Source organism: Monomorium pharaonis, chromosome 11 (genome assembly GCF_013373865.1).
Source record: "Monomorium pharaonis isolate MP-MQ-018 chromosome 11, ASM1337386v2, whole genome shotgun sequence".
Classification (NCBI taxonomy): Eukaryota; Metazoa; Arthropoda; class Insecta; order Hymenoptera; family Formicidae; genus Monomorium; species Monomorium pharaonis.
In genome coordinates, this window is record NC_050477.1 from 10670744 (window position 1) to 10685876 (window position 15133).

Below are 15133 nucleotides of genomic sequence, written 5' to 3' on the forward strand. Positions count from 1 at the left end.
ATAAGTAACTCTTTCTGTCCAGGCTCAAGACATTCCCGCACTTGTTCAATTCGGCAACGTCACCTTCGATCCTGAAAAGGTCCTCGAGGGCGTGGTATCGGACGACGTGTGCGTGAGCAACCCGTGCAACCACAATGGCACGTGTCACATATCGTGGAACGACTTTTGGTGTCAGTGTCCGCGCGGATACACCGGCAAAACTTGCCAGGAGATGGAGTTCTGTCAATTGCAAGACTGTCCAACGGGTTCGCGCTGTCAGAATCTCGACGACGGCTACGAGTGCATTGCCAATGCGACCTTCGACGGTGTCTCCACCGTCTTCACGTACGCTTACGGTCGCGCCACGGATGACGCCAGTGACCTGCCGCTCGACACCATTCAGATTACCTATCGCTCCAACACTGGCGGCACGTTGCTTCATATGGCGTCCCACATGGGTGATCAACATTTCACTGTCTCCGTCTTTAGGGACACCGTCACCGTGTCCTGGCGACTCGATTTGGAGAACCAGGGTATCGTCACCTTCGGCAAAAGCCAACCAGACGGAAACTGGACCTCGCTTCTTATCAGACTGAACAATAATTCTGTGGAGTGTGGTTACACAAATCCCACTGAAGAACAGCCTCATGTGAGTCCTAACTTCAGCTTTCAGCTGTGGTACGATCTGCTAGTGACAGGAACGGTCACCCTCGGTGGACTTTCCTCCAACGCCTTATCCGACAGGCACACTTACCTTACCATTGGACCGAAAAACGAGAGGAGAAACGGAATTGAAGGCAACAGTGTGGATTATGAGCACAGACTGACAACTGCAATGCCCCCGCACAGTATGATGTCCGGTGCGTATGATATATTTTAATTTAAAATTTTAAGTAACTTTAAATTATATAACGAATGTTAAAGCGATATATTTACAGTTAGCTTTACATATAATTTTTAATGAATAGGAAACTTTGAGACACGTAAACTTTGAATTTTTAATCCTTGATTTTTGTCTCTCAAAATTCAAAAATTTTTATATTTAAATCCTTATTCATTAATCTACAATTTTTTAAATCGCTTACTTAGATTTAATTTAATTTAGCTTTAATTTAACTTAATTTTATTTAACTCTTACTCTCTATTACTTTTTCTTGGAATCAGAAAATTACCCTCATCTTTTTGCCTACAGGAGAACCGTTTAAGGGCTGCCTCGGCGAGGTACGTATCGGCAGCATGTTGCTGCACTACTTCACGTACGAAGAAGTTTATCAGAATGCGAACTTCACCCCGCTGGAGTACCTAGATCTACAGGGTAATGATAACGCCACCCATCGCGACAGCATCGGCTGCCAGTTGTGCTTCGACACAGACTGTAAGAACGACGGTTATTGCTTCGATAAGGCCAACAGCTACGTATGCGAGTGCCCGGCGGGTTACGCCGAGGACGACTGTTCGTTCAACATCGACGAGTGTGTCGACAACAAGTGCCAGAACGGCGCGACTTGCGTCGACGGTATCGCCAATTATACCTGCGTGTGCAAGAACGGTTGGCAGGGATGGCTGTGAGTATATTTTCTTGGATTTTTTACATAATTGGACTTCTTGCAAATTGATCATATATATTTATAATTTAATTATAAAAAGATAATATTTAATCAATAATAATTGATAATAAAAACGTATTATCAATAATAAATTTATAATTAATATCAATATCAGTTGTTATAAAAAATAATAGGGAGAATTTAAAAAAAATTTTCTTTATCTTGTCATATCAGTAAATCTCACACACTTACACGCCTCAATGGTCACAACAATGAAATAAAATTCATAAAGCTGTATTCTCTAATGATTAAGAAGGGATTATGACGCTCTCTTATCGAGTTCCTTTCCTATCTGATTACAGATGCGATAGCGACATCAACGAGTGCGTAACGTTGAGCCCGTGTCAACACGAAGGTGTATGCGTGAATCTGCCAGGCTCGTTCAGATGCGAGTGCCCTGATCGATTCACCGGTGAATTGTGCGAAAGCTTCCGGCTAATCACCTGCGAGAACGAGCCGTGCAAGAACGGTGCGACCTGTGTAGACGTGCCGAATCCGAAGACAGGTGACAACTTCACCTGCAACTGCATGCCCGGCTATGTCGGCCCGGTCTGTGACACGCCCTATTGCGTTGAAAAAAAGTGCCAAAATGGGGGCAGATGCGACTTTCCTCCCTTATATATAAACCAGGTATGTAATTCTTCGTTTTCCTCTTCTTCATGGCGTCTTTATATTCTATTCTAACATATATAATCTTTAAATTATTTATTTTTTACTTCGATAGAACGTTTATTAAATTGTATGACGAAATCTTTTATAAAAACTATAATCTCCAGTGCATTTGCAAAATTAAATTTAGAAGGAAATTGTTCAATAATTGAGAAATATATTTTAGTTATATTATGTATAAAACATTTAAAAGTAAAAATATAATTAATCTAAATAAATATTTATAAAAAAGCACAATTATTCCTAAATTATAATGTAAAAGTATTACAATAATATGAAATATTAAGCATTTAGCATGATAAAATTTTAAATAAAAAAGCAAATTATTTTTGGTACTAAATAATTGTAAAATTTATAGATTAAATTTTTGGATTTGGCTAACTTTTAACAAATATTATTTAAAAGTTTTGTTCTTATGAAAAACTGTTGCGTCATAACGCAACTCCTAATTCAATTATTGCAAAATTTTTGCTAATTTATGGTACTATTATTTTAATATTTACACAATATGTTTATCGAGGTAAATATGATAGATTTTCTGTATTTCTGTTTTTATATTTTTAAAAATTCTTTTACATTTTTTAATCATTCCACCATGAATGTTGCATAAAATAGATAGAAAATAATAAAGTGCCGAAGTGCACTTGCCCTCTCGGTTACTCCGGCATGTACTGCGAGATTAACATTGATGACTGTGCACCGGATCCTGAGGGCAACGTACCCTGCAAGAACGACGGCAAGTGTTTCGACGGAGTGAACAACTTCGTGTGCGACTGCCAAGGTACCGGATACACCGGAGCTGATTGTTCCATCGACGTGGATGAATGTCAGGATTTGGGGGTCGATTGCGGGCACGGTACCTGCGAGAATCTACCTGGTTTCTATCGGTGTATTTGCAACGACGGTTATTGCGGCAATAATTGCGGCATGGTGAATCCCTGCCAGGAGGTGAGTCAAAAGAACACGATTGATAAGTGGAAGAAGAAAAAGAATATTTTTGTTTTGAGTTATATTTTTGCTCTTAAAATGTTAAATATATTCAAATAAAATTAAAAAGACATAATTTGCTTACATGAAGAAATTTTATAATTTTATCAAGAAAAATAGTTAATAAATTTTATTATTCCAGGGAAAAAATATTCGATAAAAGATAACAATATTTTTAAACAAAAAATTAAAATTAGAATTTCCTAATACTATTTTTAATACATTATCAAAACAATTATTATACTCTTTAGATAACTATTATAAATATTAAAATAAAAATACGATATTTAGTTGAAAGTTAAAATTATCAAATTTTTTAAAGAACATTAAATTATATATACATATATAAGCAAAAGTATAATTTCTCGATTATACATATATGAAACAATAATCGTTAAATAGAATATATTAGTTTTGTAACGTGACGTGGAAAAAAGATTGCTAAAATTGAAAGTGAAAAATGACAGACTTGATATAGAAATTAATAGAGAAGTTTGAATAAAATTGGAAAAATTTAGGTGAAAATTATCATTTAAGAAGATTAAATTGTACGAGTTTTTTTCTTTAAAATTACATTTAAAAAATTAACACAATATAAAATGTTTTAATAAAAAATAAAAAAATTGTATATATTATATAATAATTATTCGTGTTTTATTTTTATTTAACTTAGGTAATAATGTTTTCATCTTTTATTTAGGACTTCTGCCACAACGGTGGTACATGCGAATGCGCTGATGATGGTGGATACATGTGTCGATGCACTCCTGACTATTCTGGACAAAATTGTACAGAGGTAAGATGAAAGAGGAAAAATTGAATTTATGTTTGTACAAGTTACAAAATTTATTAGTTTGCTACTGATGATTCGATAAAATTACGCAACATATTTACACAATTTTACACAAAATAAAATATAATTATGGAGAAATATTGGAATTATTGAAAATAAATTTTGCACAAATTATGTTATTATATAGAATAACATATATTATATAGACAAACATGTACACATATATATAAATTGATTTATTTATATCAATAAAATTATTTTTTCTATACATATATACTAATAATAAATAATTATTTTTCAGCCGGGACATAACTACTTAGGCAGCCAAGCCCTCGACATAGCGGTAATTGTAGGCCCGATTGTAGGCTTTCTCTTCCTGATTGGCATTGTATCCCTTGTAGCACTTTTCATGATGGCAAGGAAGAAACGTGCAACACGTGGCACGTATAGTCCGAGTGCTCAGGAATTCAGCAATCCGAGAGTGGAAATGGATAATGTGATGAAGCCTCCACCAGAGGAAAGATTGATATAATCGAACGCAATCGGAAGAATATAATTAGGTAATGCAAATTAATTTTGATATGTGGAAGTCGCGTTTTAAAACAGCACATTCTATGCAAAAAAAGTAAATAATACGAATAAAATAATATAATCACTTTTTCTAAAACTAAATTTATATTTAATTTATATTAAATTGCAAATTTCTTTACTTATAATTTTGCTTTTAGCTACGAATTTGTATATTTTTTTTTTTTACAAATATAAATTATTCCATATATCGATAATTATTTGCATAGCCTAGTCTTCCAAAAATGTGATTCATCATTGCGAAAATGTTTGACTGAAAGCACACAGATCGCTCGACGAACAGCCAAGTCGATGACGTGAAACGATTACTCATCTCGTCTTCTAGTCCTCGCTGTTTCGTTGTTACAAAAAGAATAGATAAATTAAAAGAAGGAAATTTAATATAAAATTAAATTTCCAGATCCTTTGGACAACGATTAAAAAATTTGGGTGAAATCTTTTTAACTCGTTGCTTATGAAAGAATCGTGTAGACAATGATTTTAAGATTAACAAAATAAATTTAATATTATGTTTTTTTCAACGACGCATTTTTTGACAGCATGTTTGTCAAGGGAGGATAATTATCAATCAAGTGAACTTGAAAACTTGGCATTACGTTGAAATCTAATAAAGTCAACGTTTTGTTTCGAGCTTTCTGAGCAATGTGTGGAGTGTCTCAGAGAAAGAATATCATTCATTTTATGCATGAATATACTTTCTATTATAAATAATTGACGTTTCAAAAATAAGGATCATAATTCTGTTAGACGAATCTGAGGGACCAATAATAATTACTGCGTTCGGCAAAGCAAATCTGAGACGTCGGAATGCTCTATTACCTCATTCTATCTTTATTCAATTTCAGTAAATAACAAAGACAGAATGTGTCAACAAAGTCTCCAAACGCCTCAGATTTGTTTTGCCGAACGCACCCAATGTTCTAAGATTTGAAAATTTGAGGATTTAGAAATTTAATGATTCGAAGAATTCGACCAGCTCCAAAAGCTAGAATCTAAAAGCTAAGAATCTAAAATAATCTAAAACTCAAGATACTAAATTTAAAAATTCTAAGAGAATTATAAGGAGAAAATATTCAATCATAAATAATGTTTGAGTAAAAAAATTTTATTAAATAATAGGAATAAAAGGACAGGGTCCATACCCTTCCCCCTCTCCTCTCTCTGGGACACCCTGTAAATATCACGTAAAATAAATCATGTAGTATAATGAAGTGTACTTAAAGCTCTCAGAAGTGTCCTTAAGACGTTAAGCAATACTCGAAGGAGGCGAATCCAAGCAAACAGACCCGTCCATTTTAGTGCCTAATGTATACTCTACTTAAAGAGATATTATTTATAAGACGTGATCATGCAATATTGATGGACGAGGAGAAATAGAGAAAGCAAGTAGGACGATATGTGAAGACGTACAACTGAAACAAATGCAAGATCTCGAGAATAATGCATAATGTTCTTAAACTTACAAAAGAACAGGTGAATTAAAAGAAATTACATAAAAACATTTCTGCAAATTCAGATTATTAATTTTTCAATTTTTATTTACCTATATCTACTTTTCCTCTAATTAAATTGTAATTAAATTTGTTATAATTTCCTCTCTAAAATCTCATTTTACTTATCACTGTTAAAATTTAATTTTAATTATATTCTATTTTTGTTCAATATCCATTTGATTCTTTATAATTTTTAACTTTTTTCGATTTATAACTTATTTTGATTTACATTTTGTTTTATTAAACTTCTCATCATCTATTCTAATTTACTTTTTGTTAAGTTTTTACAATCTTAATTAGATTTTTAATTAATTCAACAAAGTTCTCTTTTAATTTGCCTATCTCTTCGCAGGAATTATATGCGCTAATTGTAAGTTTTAAATATCGTCAAACAGCGACACATATTCCGACTTACTGTAAAAAAAAAATGCCGATATTGTTGAGTGTTTCCGATGTGAATACAAGGATAAACTTTCTGAAAAGCACATGGAAGAACTCGTATTACCACCTGTTAATTTTGTACATAGTTAGACATAGCTCGTAAGCCGAAAAAGATTATTAACGACTTTATCACATTTAGGATTTTATATGACTATTAGATATTTAATGATAACGAACGTATCAATCAATACGTACTTATACTACCACGACCAAAGTAGCGATGAGGCGATATCTTGTAAGATTTTACTGTATAAAAAATCATCTTGCGATTTTTTATAAGCGTTTGATTTTTCTCTTATAAAGCATTTGTGTTCAAGACTGAGTTTCCAGCGTCTGAAATAAGAGAAACGAAGAAAAATCCAGAAACGTACATGTAACGTACCGAATATATATTCTATATTTATATTCAGAAAAAGTAAATTATATTAATCTTTTTTACTGAATTTTGTCAAAATATGTAAAAATTTTTTATGTAAATTTTTTAATGTGTAATTTAAATTAATAACCATTCCGTTTTTACTTATTTCAAAACGCTGTCATGTAAATTATTTATACGCGCATAATTTTTATCTCGCAATAAGTATATCTCTATACCTAAATCTTCTATATTCTATAAAAACCGATAAAATAAATAGCTTTGAACGCGTTTTTATTCTGCACAATCGAGTCGAAAATATACAATACAGTGTATTACACAAGTAGGTATAGCGACTCCAAGCAGACGATTAAATGTACAAAATCAATAAATGCATATGTAAAAGAACAAATTAATTAACGTATCAACAAATATCTGTATCTTTATTCGACAAAATGAACAACTAAAATAATATATATATACAGAATATGTATAAATAATATAAAACATCGTGATTGATAAAATTTCTAAAAATTCTATACGATGATCTAAAATATAACAGATTAGATTTTTAAATATACATTCGATGAAATGGTCAGAAATTAAAACTCTTTACAATCCAAATAACTTAAAATTGAGAATTTCTAATTGTTAGGAAAAAAGAATGAAGTAAAATAGAACAATCACATCTAGCTTGCATTCTTGCCATTCACTTTGCTTAATTTATTACGCGAAATTTTGTCGAAGAATAGAAGCCCGGCAGCGCGTTCAATGCTTTCGGGTGGTACCTGTAAAAAAAATTAATTAATCTTTATAACTTTTAAATTATATTTTGTTATATATTGAATAAATGTAACACTCATTTTTACACTCATACTATTACTTTAATACGCTTAATTTTAATATTTTTTTCTAATTAATAAGCAATTGTATCAACAATTTAACAATGTTTATATTGCGATACACTTGAATATACATTTAAATATATCATAAACATACATTTATGTCTTATATATGCAGAATTCTACATTTTTTATATCTTTTCCATGTTTTATAATTTCTTGGAATGCAAAACAATACCTGGAAATTAGTGAGCGGCGCATTATCATCGATCGGCGTGTTCGGCATCACAAAAGCTTCCATTTCAAGCTTGCCATCGTTGGTTTCGCCAACGATCACTTTGTAAAAATGTGTAGGTACTGCAACATTATTCGCGCCTATCACTTCATAACGCACGTATTTCTTTCCATCCGACTCTCTCCTATAAAAAAAATAACACAATGTAAATTAATTTAATATAATTAATGACAATAATTTTCAAAATTAATTTTTGAGTAAGAGGAAAGCGAAGCATAATGTGAAAATAACTAATATATAATAACAACAATAATGGTAATAGAAAAACTTAGTGTTAATAAGTTAACTAATAGTAATATGAAAACATAAGATTCAAAGTAAAACTAAAAACAGCCACCAAGCAAACGCACTTAGGAAGATATAACGGTCCCGTGCATACATAAACGTCCTTATAAATATTTGTCAATTTTCGAACATATTTCTCCAGTCGGTTCCAGGAATCTCTGTTGAAACCCTTTCCAACTTGTGGTGCCATATTAGTGAGAAAAAAAGTTTGCTCCATGTGTTTCTGTTCCACTTTGTGATTCCCAGCCGCCGCTAAGTGACCACGATCATAGCCGCTTCCCTTGTAATCTATATTCTCTGACCTGTTTGACATCGCCAAAATTAAAAGACTTAATTTATCTCGATTAATTTAGTCCACTAAATTGAACTAATAATATACAATAATTGAAAAAAATGACTCTTTTATATATATTTTTCAAAAAACTACGCATTGCGTTTTCATTATATTTCTTTATATTTGTTATATTTCATTACATTTTTCTAGTTCATCAAAAGTCTTCAGTTTATAAGCATAATTTCAGATTTTATTTATAAAGCTTATTATTTGTAACATGAAAAAACCACATGACAAATAAAGTTGAATTTTTGCAAGGACATACAAAAAGATTTGCTCTAACTATTCATAATTTATATGTATAATTTTTAGGTCAAAGCATTTAAAAAAATATTTAAAAAAATCAGAGATGTATTGAATAACAATACATCAGTTATTCAATACATCTCTTATAGGATGCCATGTATAAACTCTAACATAACCATTTTTCTTTAGAAATTACACGATCAATCAATTTAAAATTGTAATATTAATTTGGCTTTAAATTAATATTCTACATAATTTTAAGGAGATAAAAGTTTTGATCTTCCTCCTTCTATCATAAATTAGAAACTTTTTCTTTCAAATTTCTTAAAAAACAATCTGAGAATTATATATTACATATTTCATGTAACTTTTCACCTGAAGAAAGGATGTATGCTCTGATCGGACTTAAATTCGCATTTTGAGCGGTCCACTTCACTGTACTGCAATCTGTCCTTGGTCAAGTGTTCAAACACCCAGTGAGCAACTCTGTTTCGCCTGTCATAGGAGAGTACAAAATCCTCGTATGATCTGACATGATCCAATCCAGGAAAACCAAATTTCATAATCTGCCGCAATATTACCAAGGTCCAGTACAACCATTAAAACTTTTGTAACTGTACTAGAAATAATTCAGCAAAGTTTTCTGCATGTTGATAAGTCATTAAATGTTAATTTTTTTTACTTTTTGATACCAACAGATTTTTTTATTACTAAGACCCATTTGTACCACTTAACTTTAAATTCGATGTAACGTACTTTCTACTATACAATTACTATATCATACATCCTTTTCTTCTATACAAAAAATTTTTCATAACTTTTATACAAATTGGAACATTTTTCAAGAATACTAAAAAGGTCATCTTTTCATAGAATTGTTCACATATTGCTCATTTGTTACAACAAAGACATAATCCAAAAAGTTTTCTAATTTGATTGTTTTAAGTCATAAAAATTTCATAGTATTTAAATACAATTTTAATGTAATAATTTAGTTTACTGGCTATAAAAATATTATTAAAAATTATAAAATAAGAAATTATAATCTTAAGATATTAAAAAATTTATATGTATATTATATATATATATATATATATATATATATATATATAGTATAAAGAATTCTAGAAGATGTAAATTTTTTGTATCATTTCTAAAAAAATGTTCCACTTCGTAAAAAACAAAAAAACAAAGAAATCTTGTAAAAAATTATAAAATTATATAAAAATTCTGAAAAATATGAAAAATTCTAAGAAAATTTTTTACCATGAAAAAATTAGAAAAAGATAGAAAGTTAAACATGAAAGCTAATATCAGCGGATCTTGGTGCCTAATCAATTTTATGTGAACGTTTATTATGTATGATCTCCAGCTCACGTGAGCTAAATCAAGTTTAAAGCCGAGCTATAGTAGTGCAAATGGGCCTAAATTGTTTATAATTCCGTGTCAATCAGCTTGTCAAATGTTAAATTATTTGTCATTTCTGTCACAGAGTTACACATTACAAAATTCTTTTATTTGTCCGTCAGTATGAATAAATCTCAAGATTATCGATCATCTTTGATCCGACCCTTGATCATTGTCACTCACCTGCGACACCCTCGTGACATTCGAGGACACCTTGGAGCCCATGTTGTAATTGCTCTCGGCGGGTGTCAACGGGGTGGCCGCTGAAACCGTGCCGAACACAGGCAAACCCGGCATGTTATGGATTCGTGCCGCTGACAACCTACACGTTTCATTGTCTTCCGAATATCGCCTCTGTTCGGAGAACTTGCCTAAGTACCAGCCTCCCAGGGCCACACTGGTCAGAGCGGTTAGATTAAACGCCGCTCGTCTCATATTGTTCGTATATTATTTTCTTACTCTTTCACGTGGTAGCCGTCGTAATTACGAAAAAATGGAAAATACGTCTAATTTTTGAGAGAAATAGATCACGAGATGACTTTACCGACTTTAAAAAGCTGAGAAAACATCCGTCTCAACCTTTTTCGATCAGTAGAAATGTCGAATGGTCGACATTGTCGACATACACTACCGCCAGTACATCCATTTTTTAAATTGGTACTACGTAGCACATCAATTTTACAACACTACCGATAAAATCATGCATACACACGCACACTATACCCGAAAAGTTCCTCTCTCTGCACATACAACACGCGTGTGCACCAATTTTAAAAAGTTGATTGAAATTTTAAAATCAAAAATTATAAATAAAAATAAATTGATCTGTATTAGCTTTAAATCTAAAAATTAATGAAATATTTTACAAAACTGAAGTAATTACCCAGGCAACAATATTTATGATAAATATTCATAAATAATATTTATTTCTATTTATTTTTAAAAAATATGATATAAATATTTTTTATACATATTTTATATACCTGAAGAAAAAATCTTTATTCAACATATTATTAAAATATGGACTAAATATTTTATACAATATTTATAGTAAATAAAAAAAATTTGTAATAAAATATTTTTTAAATACTCTGCAGAAATATTTTATAAGTATTTTTGTAATATTTATGATAAATCTTTATGACTGTCAAATCTAAGGCCACAAAAATATTTATAAAATATTTCGATAAATATTTATAAAATATTCAAATAAATATTATAAATATTTTATAAATATTGTGTGCTATCTGGGTAATAAATTATTTAGGTTTTGCCTTTATACATGCATTACTTATAGCAAAAAGGAACCTCTCTGTAACATTCGCATCCTAATTCTAGATAATAAAATCAGGAATAATGAAGTTGCGATTAAGGGTTTGCTTTTTTATTATAAATGTTTAAATATATCTGTAAAAGATACCTAAATTACGTGAATAGACCTTAAATTGAAAGAAGTATAATTAAAGCATAAAGTTTTTATAGAAATTGTTTTTAATTTTGTAATTCTAAAAAAATTAATTATTCACGTAAAAAATGTTTAAAACATTACTAAATATTTAAACATTTATGATTAAAAAACAAAATTTTCACAAATTACTGAGATTTTTTCTATAAAAACTCTTTATTTACATTTTTACATTTTTACATTTTTACTCAAATTTCGCAAGATAATACTTAATCACTATCATTTCCATCGGAATCTTCTACCAAAATAGTTTCATGACCAGGTAGTGTCCGCGGATCAAATGTATTCTGCAGGAATTTCTGGAACACTAGTTTTGCTTTCTTAGGCACTTGACGTGGCGGTGGTGACTGTGGCACGTTTTCTTCGAAGTCAACGCAATCTTCAATTTCTTTTTTTTGACAATTCTCGTCATCCGTCGATTTCCTCTTCATGGTGCTGGAAAATACTGAACTTATCGGTTTCCGTTGGTCTTTCGGAATATTTCTATTTGCTGAGAATGTGCTGGCAGGACTAAATTCGACAGAGTGACAACTCTGCTCTTGTATATGCAAATTGTTTTTGGGAATATCATTTATAGTATTTTTCGCTTTTACAGAAATGTTCATGGAAGTATTTCCGTTTTGATTGCGGGTTTCATCCGGCAAATTTCTTTCTTCTACCGATTTATTTTTCGTATCATTGATTTGAGATTTGATAGATTTCTTTGGTCGATTGGAGGATTTGTTGACGCTTTTAGATTTACTTCTTGAAGCATTTTTTCTTCGCATTTTTCTGCTGACAACCGACGAATCTGACTGATTGTCACAGTCTGGGCTTAGCGTTGATAACAACATGTTTGCCTCAAAAGCTTGACTCTTCAGCGTAAATAACATTGGTCTGAAAAATATTATACACATAAGATTAAGAAGTTATTAAAATATGCTAAAAATTTTAATTAATAGTATATAGAAACACTATTTTAATCTTCAATTTCTACTTAATATTAAATAAAAACTTGAAAGAAAAAGAGAGAAAGAGAAAAAATCTTGATGTATGTACCTTCCTGCTGTTCCAAAATTCGCAGTAATTGGGACACCCACGCTTTCACTGAAGACAAGTAATGCTCTGACCTCTTTCAAACAAAACGTGACACTTGTCTCATTGCCAATCGTATAGCGATCAAACTCTCCGATACCAAGGGCCAGCTGAGTACGTGTCGTATTTACCATGACTATAATACAAATGTTTATAACATCAATTGATATTAAGAGTGCATATCTAGATGGATTAAAACGTAACTTTGTAAAATTTTTGTAATAAAATAAAAAGAGACAAAGAATTTATATTTATTCTACTGCAAAATTATACTGTTGTACTTGACATTCAAATTTTATTTTCGAAAATTGGAGATATGATTTAAGAAAACTAATAGCAATACCTTTTTGTTATTTTTTTATAAAATTTAAATATCAAATAGAGAATAGAGAATATCAAATAGAAAATAAATATCATTTCCCTATCTTCATTTTTCCACAAAAAAATTTACAAAGATAAATCTTTGCTATGATTTGTTTAGGTCCTCATAAGAAACCGACAGTAATATACCACTGTATTATTTTGCGTTTTATGTTTACAAATAACTGACACACTTGATTTACCTGATGTATCATCTACATAGTTCCTAAATAATAACTTGTGTGGCGTTATCTCGAGTGTTATCTCGATCAGATTTAGCGGAAAGTTTTGCAGAGCATCCGTTAACGTTCGAGCCCGTGACATCAATTCGTTGGACATACCAGCCATAGTGTACGATGCCTATTCAATCCATAATTTTATTAAGCGATGCAATCAATAATTTAGATAAAAATTTAATCTTTGAATGCATTCTTTTTTTTGCAATACTGAAAAGTTATATAACTTATCAAACTTTCAAAATATTTGATCATAAGTCTTCTTAAAACATCAAATAATTTCTGAATTGCACCCAAGGATTAACAAAAAAAATAATTTTTGTGTGCGTACTTGTAACTTTTCAGTATCCAAAATTGGCGTCAGGTGAGACTTGTTAATACCATTTTTGTATTTAAATATAAACACTAGATTGCAAGCATCTATCTCCAATTGAATGTGACAGGTCTCCACTTGCTTGTCTATTGTGTGCGCAGATTTAAAAACCGTCATTGCACTCTGTAAAAGATCCAGATTAACAAATATCACACATATAAATAAATGCTGATAAAAAAATATGTTACCCTCATTGAAATTTTACACTTCTGAGCTTCTTCTTCTTCGAGATTGCCAAGAGTATAGTAGGAGAAAAAACTTTTGTGGAAAGTGAAGTCGGAATACGCTGATTTTGCCATGTTGACTGTGCGAAAAGAGATGGATTCTTTTTGTGGATTTACATATATCTCGTCGCCAATCTTTGCTAGTGTATGTATTGCCCTTGCTAAGACTGCATCAGAAAAAACACTAGTTAGTAACATTAAGTATAGAAAAGCTAATCATAACATTACTTATCTTACATTACAATCTTAAGTCTTTCCAGTACACACGTTAAATTTTCAGAAAACTGATTTAATTCGTAGTATATATAACATTGAATGCATTTTTTGTATTTAAATGACATATGCAGTACAATAATACTAATAATATGCAGTACAAAATAAACAAATATAAAGGATTATTAAATTAGCCACATAATAGAAAATTAATTAACAATTTTTTGCAACAATTTGCAATGTAAAAGACAATTTTTATTTATTCAACATGAATTAAGTTAATAATTTACGAAAATAATTTTAACTTACTTTTGACATTTCCGCCGGGTATAACGCATTTCATGTCGAATGTTCTTTATTCTATGCACGACTCCTACGCTAATATTCTAAAAAAATATTATTATGTATCTAAATTTAACAATCTTCTAAAAAAAATACACTGCTCATTCGAACTTTCACGCGCGGCCATAAACGAAATAATAATAATTTTGATGATCGTCAAAGGTGAAAGACTGAATAGGTTAGGTTAGGTTAAGATCTTGTAGATGAGATCATGCGATTCACTTGACGCTATAAACGGTTCAAACCATTCTTTGATTGGTCAATCCATAAAAGTCTTTGTTCTAATAAATTCTAATTAGTCAATTAAATGCTTCGAAGCATTTGCAGTGACAAGTGAATCGCATCTTTGTATTTACCATAACTGAACAAAATTTTATTAAGGTTTAAAATGAGTTGCTGGAGATATTAACAAAATAAGAAATAATGTCTTAAAACTCTTTTCTGGAACTCTATATACATTTTGAAGGTAAATATGTAAATTTTACTTTAGAATTTCTAAGACTTTTTATTTTAAAATTTCTAACA

General features: G+C 30.7%; 3 protein-coding genes across 6 annotated transcripts in view; 1 reads left to right on the forward strand and 2 right to left on the reverse strand.

Annotated features, from left to right (window-relative positions):
* LOC105837247 (protein crumbs) overlaps positions 1–7320 on the forward strand; it is a 38622-nt gene extending 31302 nt beyond the window's left edge. For 3 of the 4 annotated variants that reach the window (XM_036293783.1, XM_036293784.1, XM_012681838.3), the window contains 6 exons: positions 23–839; positions 1172–1544; positions 1889–2216; positions 2871–3203; positions 3943–4038; positions 4337–7320. In XM_036293783.1, coding sequence (XP_036149676.1) covers positions 23–839; positions 1172–1544; positions 1889–2216; positions 2871–3203; positions 3943–4038; positions 4337–4567 — 2178 coding nt within the window. In that variant the 3' untranslated portion in view covers positions 4568–7320. The remainder of the gene's footprint in view (positions 1–22; positions 840–1171; positions 1545–1888; positions 2217–2870; positions 3204–3942; positions 4039–4336) is intronic. The other variant, XM_012681837.3, reaches the window with a different exon arrangement.
* Positions 7321–7328: 8 nt separating this feature from the next.
* Positions 7329–10979, reverse strand: LOC105837250 (endonuclease G, mitochondrial). The gene is made up of 5 exons (XM_012681842.3): positions 10505–10979; positions 9290–9480; positions 8400–8636; positions 7993–8173; positions 7329–7700 (listed from the first exon to the last, which is right to left on the reverse strand). The coding sequence occupies exons 1-5, from the start codon at positions 10754–10756 to the stop codon at positions 7602–7604; spliced, it is 960 nt and encodes a 319-aa protein (XP_012537296.2). The 5' UTR covers positions 10757–10979; the 3' UTR covers positions 7329–7601.
* A 944-nt stretch (positions 10980–11923) lies between these two features.
* Positions 11924–14847, reverse strand: LOC105834726 (cell cycle checkpoint control protein RAD9A). The gene is made up of 6 exons (XM_012677402.3): positions 14576–14847; positions 14018–14220; positions 13788–13952; positions 13424–13580; positions 12825–12996; positions 11924–12662 (listed from the first exon to the last, which is right to left on the reverse strand). The coding sequence occupies exons 1-6, from the start codon at positions 14607–14609 to the stop codon at positions 11996–11998; spliced, it is 1398 nt and encodes a 465-aa protein (XP_012532856.2). The 5' UTR covers positions 14610–14847; the 3' UTR covers positions 11924–11995.
* Positions 14848–15133: the final 286 nt, after the last annotated feature.